Source organism: Panicum virgatum, chromosome 5N, assembly GCF_016808335.1.
Source record: "Panicum virgatum strain AP13 chromosome 5N, P.virgatum_v5, whole genome shotgun sequence".
NCBI classification, from domain to species: Eukaryota; Viridiplantae; Streptophyta; class Magnoliopsida; order Poales; family Poaceae; genus Panicum; species Panicum virgatum.
The window spans coordinates 70843199-70853939 of NC_053149.1; the positions used below are offsets into that span (position 1 = coordinate 70843199).

Below are 10741 nucleotides of genomic sequence, written 5' to 3' on the forward strand. Positions count from 1 at the left end.
TTAGCTTTCTCAACAAGCCAGATCAAAAGGTACAGCATCCATGCCTAACTATTCTCACCAAACTCTTGCCACATGACGACAGCCTTTCTGCAGACAAGCTAAGACAATTTTCTACAGACAGCCTTTCACAAAAGGCATACTAATCAGCAAGACCCCAATGGTGAATCCAAATCACAATCATGTACAGCTTGTAGACAATATGCCCTTCCTGGAATACTGTAGCATCTTGCCATCACACTGTCAAAATCTTGGCAGTTTCTCCATTCAGTTCGTCCATGAATTGTACTTCTGCCAAACCCATATAAATTCTTCATTTTCTTCTTGTTCTGGCGCAAGAAATTTCCATATTTCCATATATCAACACCACCACGGGAGTTGCCTTGTTTGACATATTCATGCTGCAGTATGCACCTGCAGTCCTGCACAAGCAATATAAACAGTTTAATCGGAACCAAAAGGGACATGTCTGGCATTTCTGAGAAATACTACTTACCACTCATAAGGAATATAACCAGCTCATGCATAGTGCAAATTTAATAAGATGGAATTTAATACCTGATGGAGAAAACTAAAGAATTATGTGATTTGCCCTGCCCATTAACATGAAATTTCACAGTACTGTAGTGAAATTTCACCTAACTTTAGTTATTTAAGCAGAAAAAATGCCAAATTTACCAAGTGGCTATTGAAAAGCACATGTTTCTAAAAAAGACTACTGAAAATGAACAAATTTGCATGATGCTGAGCCAGCCCAAAAGGCCCAGTCACCCCAGCCGATGGCCCATAACACAAAGTAATATATAAGGGTGCATCTGATGAACAATGTGGTAAGAAAAGTCTCATTACTGAGAAAGGTAAAACACAATACTTAGAATGCATAGATGTGATCCAATCTTAAATAATCTGCAAACAGTAGAATATTTCTACAGGGATTTATTACAACTTTCAGGCTGTCCACAATGAATTACAGGTGCCAATCCCAAGCATGGTATGTGATACACAGGAATTATAAACACTTCTTCAGGCAAGCACGGACTGCAATGGTCCTCAGTTGATTCAGTCCTTCTGGAGCCTTAGTGTGAAGGCCTGAAGAGATAAGAGCACTTGCTTCAGCCTCTCTCTGATTTGATCGTCAATCAGATTTCCATCACTGTCAAACTTCGGTGGCTGCTGAAATGCTTGGACGAATAATTCTGGCTTGTTGATGAAATGAAGATCCAAGAATACCCCAACCTGGCGCAGATGGTACTGTGATCTCCCTCCTCCAAAGCCACCTCCTGCACTGACAATCGCAGCAGGTTTGTCTGCCCAACAGTTCTTTCCTCTAGATGCCCAGTCAAGTGCATTCTTCAGGGGGGCTGCAATTGTAACAAAAACCATGTAAAGCAAGCATAAAATGTATAAAAGGTAAATCAGTTTGAGAAGTTTTGCATTGTGCAATAAAATTGTCTTACACACTGTATTACCTAGGCATGATTTCTGCAATGGACTACTCAGCATTTTTAGACCGGTGCACCCATGCAATTTATGAAAAATGTCAAAACATTTGTACTCATCATCAGACAATGACGAGGCTCATACCCAAAGGCATGAAGTTGCATATTACCTAGCGAATGAAGTTATAACAACATTTGTAAAAACTAACTTTTTTATGTCACAGGCACAAATACAATAATACAGACACTACTACAGAATTTTGCAAACATGCAAAAGCTTTGTGTCTGATTTATAGAGAAGGACATTGGTGCGCAAAATCCTGCGTACATGGTCTGCCGCGGTCCAAATGAAGACTGTCAAATCCATATATATCCAAGAGGACAATTACATAAGATGAACAACCAAACAAGGATAAAATACTAGTGTCCTAGATTCACTCTTGACTGCATGGTAGAAGAAATCAAGAAATATTATTCGGCGTCACAGAATGGGAAAGATGGGGTGCAAATGATGTTGGACAATGCAAAGGGATTATTATTCGGCGTCACATAATTGGGGAGACGGAGTGGAATTATTCATTCCAGAACAGTAAAGATAATGTGCAAAAATTATGCTGCATTAGTTTAGATGCTGTAATAAGCATCTTGAATGGCTAAACAACTGGAAATGGCTGTATTCACAAGAAGTGAAATAGAATGGCCATGGTTTGGGGAATGAGTTTTTCTTCTGCTCAGGGGCACAGAGGGTGCTAGTATAGATACTGGGAGGATTAGAGAGGAGAGTTTCTTGGTAGTATTACAGTAATCTGTGAACTAAACTAAACTGGCATTAAATTGAGCAGAAAGTCTGAAGGAAAGAATACTGAAGTGCTCCTTTTGTAGGCAAGATTTTGTAAGAAAGGAATAAAGTAAAAGGCAACACATAATGGAGACGTGCTTTTGCTAAAGGGTACCCGATAAGTGTGTCTGTTATTTTTCCTCAATTAGTGTAGGAAATTCCATTCCAACCCATTGTGCACCAACAACGTCCTCTAATGTCGTGAACCAACCAACCCATTCCAATAATTGCGCACCGTGAGAACTGGGAATCAAATCAGTCCCACTCCCACCCATTGTGCATCATGACAGCGAGATGGGAACCTAATTTTGCACAGACAGAAGCAATGCACATGACGACCTGAACCTCTGAGGTATAGTTCAGCTAAGTTTAGTAGTACGTAACCTGCATTTAAAGTGGGATTGTGGGAATCGAAAACCTACTTATCACGCTGCTTAATTGACCTTAGCGATGGCATCGTTGGTCAATGCAACCAAAACAAAATTCCCCAATTGAAATGAAGTGGAATGTCGGAGCGAAATTCGATCGTAGCGGCGGAAGCGCCCGCGAGATCTGAAACTGAGACGAGGACAGGGCTAGAAACGTACTTGCGATGGAGTAGTTGTACTCGGGCGCGCCGAAGAGGAAGCAGTCGGCCTGGGAGACCTTGGCGCGGAAGGCCTCGACGGCGGGCGGGAAGGCGCCGTCGGTCTCGAGGTCGGTGTTGATGATGGGCAGGTCGGAGATGTCGAGGTGGTGGACGCGCAGCCCCGGGATGGAGTCGTCGCACACCTCCGCGGCTGCCGGCCGGGTTGATCCGAAGATGTGGGTGAATGAATGATTGGGAGGAGGAGCGAAGCGAAGGGAGGCGTACCGGCGCGGAGGAGGCCGCGGTTGAAGGAGGCCTTGCGGAGGGAGCCGCAGATGGCGGCGACGCGGAGGACGGGCTTGACCGCCGCGGCTTCCATGCTGGGTGTGAAATGGGAGTCGTCGACTCGTCGTCGAGTGTGCTCGGGCTCGGCGGGTGGTTCGTGGCTGTGCGCCTGTGCCTGTCTGTGCCTGCTTGTGCCAATAAATACGGCTGGAAAGCTCATCAGCCTAGCCGCCCCGACGGCTGCCAGCTCGGTCATGGAATTGGAGGAGGAGTGCCGACGATGATTTGAGTGCGCCACCGATGAAGATGATTCCATATGTTTTTGTGCGAATTATTGCGCTATTTTCCTTTTTGTATTCATCAGAGGGGAATTTAAGTACCCTGCCGTTCTTTTTGTATACAAAAGGAGGCGGCTACCGACTCTCAAGTCTGTCAGGCAGCCGGCGGCGGCTGCTCGTCAACAAAAGCCGTCCCGCCCCGTTCCGACGGGGAATGAAAAGCCGTCTCCCGCTCGACAAGAGCGTGACCTGATGATATATGGGCCGGCCGCTGGGCCCAGCCTGCAGCCCATGGACGTCCTTTTCCACGCCTTCTCTTCTTATATGGGCCAACAGCTCTTCTTATTAGCGGCCTCCATCCGTCTTCACCACGCCTCAGGAAATACCATACCGGCGGCATGCGTCACAACAATGAGGTCCTATTTAGTTCCCACCCCGTGAACGCAAAAATATCGTCAACGCAAAATTTTATGAAGAAATCTTGTTAATTTGAAGTACTAAATGAAGTCTATTTACAAAAAATTTTACATGGTTAGGATGTAAATCGCGAGACGAATCTAATGAGCCTACTTAATTCATGATTTGTAACGGTGATGCTACAGTAACCATCCGCTAATTATTGATTAATCATGGATTAATTAGCATTATTAGATTCGTCTCGCGATTTACAACCCATCCGTGCAAAAAAATTTATAAATATACTTCATTTAGTATTTCAAATTGGCAAGATTCTCACGCAAAAAAATTTTGCGTTTACATGTAAAACGAAAACAGGGCCTGAGTCTCTTGCTACAGTAAAATGTACTCCCCTCTTGTGCAGTGCAGAAAACGGAGCACGCGAGACTCCCATGCTGCAAGGCCTCAGCCTTTTGCCAGTTCCAGCACTCTGCTCTGCGCGTATACATGGGGCTGCGCCATGTTTCAGCCTTTTGACCCTGCAGTTGCCACTAACGGGGTGGGGGTGACCACCCAACCAACGCCGCGCGGCATCCACATCCGACAACGGTATTCCAGCTGCAGACCATCGCCGCGCGCGTCGAACAAATGCCACAGCCCACAGGTCTGCTGTTGCGTCCTTAGGCATAAGAACCATTTTTATTTCATGCTACTTTGTAACTGAAGTGAGCACTCTTTAACATTACCTGAAAGTTGAGAGAAATGCAGTTGATCCCCGGATTCCAGGCCGCAAAGCCTGGAAACGGTTGCCGGTTGTGTGCTCGCGGCTCCGTCTCCGGGGAGAAACCGCAACAATGCTTTCCGCGGCGACCGTTTTTGGCCGCAGCAAGCACAACTGCGGAACCGCACCAATTCGGACGGAGGCCCCCGTTGCCGGCAAATGTCGCCTGATCTGACCCGAGAGGCAGAGCTGGCGGCGGTTGCCTAGCCCAACGCGTCCTCCCGATTGGACGCCTCGGCACGCATCGATCGCGGCGACCGATGGTGCACCGAGAGTCGTGAGCACGGGCGGGAACCGACGGTGCCGATCACCGCTCCCCCCGCGCGCGTCGTCGTCTACAAATCTCACTCTCACGGTCTCACCTTGCTCGCCCTCGCATATTTTAAGCAAGCTCGCACGGGTTGCTGCTGCTACCGGAGCAGCCAGCCAGGAGTTTAGAGCTATTTTACTATTCACACTACTGTACCAGCTAAAAGTTTGCTTCGTATATAGGCTCGTGCGCGCGGTTCTTGATCCATCCGATGGCTGACGACGACGGTGCGCCCCGCGCGGAGCTGATCGAGCCGGCCCCGGCCCCGGCGCTGCCGGCGGACCCCGTGACCGCGAGGAAGCCGCGGGGGCGTCCCCCGGGGTCCAAGAACAAGCCCAAGCCGCCGGTGGTGGTGACGCGGGAGAGCGTGGGCGCGATGCGCCCCGTGGTGCTGGAGCTCGCGCCGGGCTGCGACGTGGCCGCCGCGGTGGCCGCGTTCGCGCGCCGCCGCCGCGTGGGCGTGTCCGTGCTCTGCGGGCGCGGGGCCGTCGCCGCCGTCCGGCTGCGCCTCGCGACCTCCCCGACGACGGCGTCCACGGTGACGCTGCACGGGCGGTTGGAGGTGCTGTCCCTGTCCGGGACCGTGCTGCCGTCCGAGGGGCCGGCCCCGGCGCCGCCGCCGTTCTCCGTGTCGCTGGCGGGGGCGGGCGGGCAGGTGATCGGCGGGACGCTGGCCGGGGAGATGACGGCCGCGGACGGGGTGGTGGTGGTGGCCGCTACGTTCGGGAGCGCCGAGGTGCACCGGCTGCCCGCGGGCGCTGGCGCGGAGGACGAGGACGGCGGCGGGGGCGGTGAGGAGGGGAGGCATCCGCATTCCCAGCTGCAGCAGCAGGCGGCGGCGGCGAGCGCAGTCGCCGACGTGGTGGGGCTGGGTGGCTACGGCGGTGGTGCTGGGACTGGGAGCGGCGGCGGCGGCGGCCATGTGGAGCAGCTCGCCCAGGCGCCTGATATGGCGTCGTGGGCCCAGCCGGCATCCAGTCACGGGCCGGCCCACCACCCTTTGCCCCAGTTCTAGGGGGCCATGCATGGGCATGGTCACCGTTACCGTTGGCATGCATATGCATGGTCTTGCAATGCAACGGCGGAATCGTAATGCTACGGAGGAGACGTTTCCGTTCTGCTGTGTAGAGTAGGCTATATAGGCCTATAGTGAGCGGTGTAGTTGTTGGGGTGATTGGTTGCGGTGGTTGTTAATGCAGTCGGAAAGCTCATCAGCATTCAGCACTATGATCCTGTTAATTCGTGGCTTAGGCTATTCTGAGTGGGTGGTTTCATCTCACTGTTTCTAATACTGCCACATTATCTAAAATACCATGAAATCATAGATGAAACAACTTCTACAATATAAGATTTCAATTTTGGTGTTTTCTATGTGTTTATTGCATTTAATTGTAAGACACATAATAGCTTGGAAACCGTGTATATGGGATATGAACCTCCTTTCATCTCTCTTCTTTAAATCATTGTCATGTCATCCAAATTGTTTATGTGGCACTCTATTTAATGTGCATGAAACCTTCCATTGGGACTGGCCTTACCATTTGTCATGTTTAGTTTAGTTGGTGAAAATTTTTCTACTGCACTCATCACATCGAATCTTCGAACACATGCATGGAGCATGAAATGCATGTGAAAAAAACATAGTCAAATCGATTAGCATGAGATAAATATTTTAAACTTAATTAGTTTATAATTAAATATTATTTATCAAATAACAACGAAATATGCTACAATACCAAAATTTATGGGGTGTTTAGTTGGTGAAAAAGTTTGGGTTTGGCTACTGTAGTATATTTTGTTGTTATTTGATAATTAATATTCAATCATGGATTAATTAGTATCATTAGATTCATTTCGTAAGAATCAGTTAGACTATGTAATTAATTATTTTTTCAATTGTATTTAATGTTATATGTATGTGTCCGAAAATTCGATGTGACGAGATACTGCGCAAACTTTGTTGGGAACTAAAACGCAGCCTATATAGTGCGGTGGTGTGCGCGGCACTGTATTCTATCGGGAAGTCGCAAAATTTGTGCGTGCGGGTTCCGATGCGTCCCATGCAGGGCGTAAAGCCGTAAAGTTAAAGCTAGGTAGCTGGTGCTCGAGGAGTCGAGGTGCTCCAGCTCCAGGCCAGTGGCCAGAGCAAGGCACCGAGGCACCACCACCTTTTGCAATTGCAAGCAAACTCCACCGCCGCCCGCCCCGTGCCTCACAACGAAAGCACAAGCTGATCCATCAAATGAAAATCGACCTTTCAATCGAAACGTGCAGGGCAGCATGCCGCAACGCATGTATATGCAAGCTTGTGTGGAAACGCCAAGAGCTAGCGAGCTACCTATAGCGTAGTACATGTCGTTGATGGTCACGTTAACTAGCAAGGAGAGCACTGCACATGCCCTGACCTGATGGCCGGCCGTGTCTGGGCGGATCAGCGCACCATGCACGCACGTTGCTCAGCTTTATTATGGTGCGGCGTGCGGGCAGGCGGCAGGCACAGAGGGACGGAGCACGCACGCTTGCTTGCACGATCGCACAGGGCGTCCGCCTCCAAAGATCACTCCACTTCACCTGGCAGCTCGCTCACACGCGCCAACCATTCAACATCGAGGATGACTACTGTTACCCGAGTTCTTGTGTGGACCCACTGCTGGTGCTGGGCCTGCTGTATGGGCTGGTATTTTGTGACGACACGGCCGCACAGCCCGGCCAGAGATGTTTCCAGCCCACCACGTGGCTGCCGTTTGGGCTAACTGGGCCTTCCGACAAAGTTAAAGTCATCCTACAAGATGTTTCTTTTATTTTTTTTAAAAGGTCGACCCTTCAAAGTCAAAGGTCATTCGACCATAATTCACTCGTATTTCTCCGATTTCAGTTCCACCCAACCCATCTCTAGTTAGAGCATCTCCAAGAGGCTAGATATAATATTAACTAAAAATAGAGAGTTAGAGGTTAGATAAAAAAAATATAAAGCTTCCAAAATTAAGAGCTAAACCAACAAACTAAGAGTTGGCGGCGTGGTGTCGCTGCTGAGGCTGGGTGATACCAATGGCATAGTGATGGCATCCTCAGTTCCTCACCGCGGTTCGACGTGTATGACTACGGGTGTGATTGGATGGTTGGGCTAGCCCAAACCTAGTCTGGGTGTATGCATGGCCAGGTCTAACCAGGTTATTGCAAGTCTTTGTAGCTACGTTTGGTTGCAAGTATAAACGAAGCCTGGTTTTGTTTGGTTTGGTGGCATACGTGAGTGGCGTCACCACACCTTTCTAACCGGTGAGCCATTGGTCTTCTAGGTTGTTTGTTTGTTACATAAATTATGCCTCAGCGCTGGTTCTTTTTAGTTGTTTCAGGCGTGTAATATAAGCGCTTGTGTGAGTGGTTGCGTTGCAAGTCAGGCGATTCAGCTCGCGTTGTTTGTAAAACTTTATTCTTCTTCTTAATACAAAGATACGCAGCTCTCCTGCGTATTCGATAAAAAAAAAGCCATTGGTCTTCTCACCTCTTCTCTTCTAACTGGTAGCCAGCGTAGCGTGCTCCTCGTTCACCGCCGCGATGCTCCCCGCGGGCTCAAATTAGACGGCACCACTGGAAGCACCGCCGCGTGAGAACCGCAGACGCGCGAGCGGGATATCAGCCGGGCGCGCGGGGCCAGCAAGCTCCGCGGGATCTCCGCCGTCTGCGTGCAGCTCCGTCACCGCGCGGGCGGCGGGCTGGAGCTGCCGGGCTCCTTCCCCGACGGCGAATCGAGGCCCGCTGCTGCGGAATCAAGATTCCGCACAGCAAATTAAGCTCTGTACTACTGACCCGGCGCGCACTCCGCGTCCCCCTGCTTTCTCCGTGATGCTAGGATCGTCATTTGCTGCAAGAAGAGGTTGTCGGGCTGTGTATTTTTGTCACCTCACTCTCCGCCACTCGGCAAGCTCTCAATCTCATGAGTTTATTTTCCCAATCTCCAGGATGAGTGTTTCCCCAATCGATTTGACACAATCTCTGAATCAATCAGGAACGGTGCACACTCTGCTCCCCCCTTTTGCTGCTGGATACCAGCCTAGCATCTCTTCCAAATCGTCAAGCATGAGGGCGCAACAATCCGTTCAAGCATGTGGCTCTGCTCTTCATCTCTGCCTTGGCATCTAGTTCTGTGGAGATGGTCACCACCGTGGCAGAGCAAGTCGTAGACGCAACAGCTGCCGCCATGTCGCGGCGGCTTAGCGCAGCGGGTGGAGCTCGGCTGCAGAGATCGGAGGCGAGCAGCTCAGCAGCGGCAGAGCTTGGAACGGCGGCGCAACTCCTCATCGGCGGCGCAGCAGGGGGTAACAGACATGTGATGGTGAAACGAATTGTTCACAGGCTCACCATTAGTTTGTACTACAAGCCTGACTTATCTAGTACGCTCGATTCCGGCGTTCTAGCGGAGCCAGGCTAGAGGATCCTCGCTGCATTAGATAGGCCTGGCTTAAATGCTTGCGCAGGGAACCAAACGCGACGAAGCTGCATTAGACTAGCCTATTCAGGTCTAAGCCAGGGAACCAATCACGCCCTACGACTTTGGATGGGGGAAGCCACTGGTGGTGTGGAGTTGCAATGCAAACAAGTTCGACGGTAATGTGCGGCTGGGCGCAAGGGCGGCGGCAGCATAGAGGTGGAGATGGCGCTGGCGCCGGAGCACATGCATGGCGGCGCTGGGAGCAGGACAACGAGCTGTGGGACGCCGTATCGCTGAGTGCGAGGACATCGGATGGCTAGACTTGCATTGCATCTACGATCTATCATATATGATGATGGATGTACTTGTACTTGTACTTCTCCTGTCAGTAAACAACAAATTTTCCATTGAATTGGCAGACAGTAGTTGCTCATCAGTGGAACCCTTAAACGAAAACGAAGTAGCCTTGCCATTTTCACTTCCTCGGGCACCACGGAGTTGCTTATTCGTGGAAGTAGAGATTGAACATTAAAAAAAAATCAGAAAACACCCTTTCTCGGGAAGATCCTGCAGAAAATGTTTTGGAGCACAAGGATTATGCTAGATAACGAAAGTAAGACGATCCTATCAAATGTTTATTTCTGTAATACATATATCGAGAAGGTATTATAGAAAAAAAACAACGACCGGCAGCACCTAGTGTATATAAACTACTAGAAAACGGCTCATTCGTCCGCGGCAGTTAGTACCGGACGCACTTTGGTCCGGTACTAACTACCCATTTAGTACCGGGCCTAAGGTACAGTACTGCCTGGAGCCTTTTAGAACCGGGCCTATGCTACAGTGTCCACCAGCTAGCACTAAAAGTGCACCACTAACACCACGAAGTAACCATTTACTACCGGCTGGTCGCTCCAGCCGGTACTAAATAACACCTAGAATATTTAATACCGGGTAGAGGCTTCACCTGGTACAAAAAAAATATCCTATTAGTACCGGGCGGAGCCTCCAACCGGTACAAACAGACCACGCAAAAAAATCTCACAGACGAGCAGTCAGCGGGTCTTTATCTCTTCGTCCATTCTCCTTTCTCTCATCTCTCGAGTCTCGAGTTCCTCTCCCTTCTCTCATCTCTCTCAAGCAAGCAGCGAGCGCCGCCGGCCACCGCCGGCACGGAGGCGGCTAGCCACCAAGGGCGCGCGGGCGGCACGGCACCGCCGGCCCCCGCCAGCGGGCAGGCGGCGCGGAGCCCGCCGGCCACCAAGGGGAACTGGGCTGCCGGCGCGCGGGAGCCTTCCCCGGCTGCCAGGGAGCAGAAGGCGGCGCGAGGGGCTCCATGTGTTTATGACTTTTTTTTTATTGTTGTGGAACTCTGAATTGTTCATTGTGGTTCATATATTCTCGTGAAATTTATATCTAA

General features: G+C 50.3%; 2 protein-coding genes across 2 annotated transcripts; one reads left to right on the forward strand and one right to left on the reverse strand.

The window, feature by feature from the left end:
* Positions 1-846: 846 nt before the first annotated feature.
* Positions 847-3496, reverse strand: LOC120674383 (probable NADPH:quinone oxidoreductase 1). The gene is made up of 3 exons (XM_039955561.1): positions 3128-3496; positions 2862-3053; positions 847-1358 (listed from the first exon to the last, which is right to left on the reverse strand). Exons 1-3 carry the CDS (start codon positions 3441-3443, stop codon positions 1057-1059), a joined length of 810 nt encoding a protein of 269 aa, XP_039811495.1. The 5' UTR covers positions 3444-3496; the 3' UTR covers positions 847-1056.
* A 1424-nt stretch (positions 3497-4920) lies between these two features.
* LOC120676789 (AT-hook motif nuclear-localized protein 27-like) lies at positions 4921-6131 on the forward strand. The gene has a single exon (XM_039958119.1). The coding sequence runs from the start codon at positions 5104-5106 to the stop codon at positions 5905-5907; it is 804 nt and encodes a 267-aa protein (XP_039814053.1). The 5' UTR covers positions 4921-5103; the 3' UTR covers positions 5908-6131.
* Positions 6132-10741: the final 4610 nt, after the last annotated feature.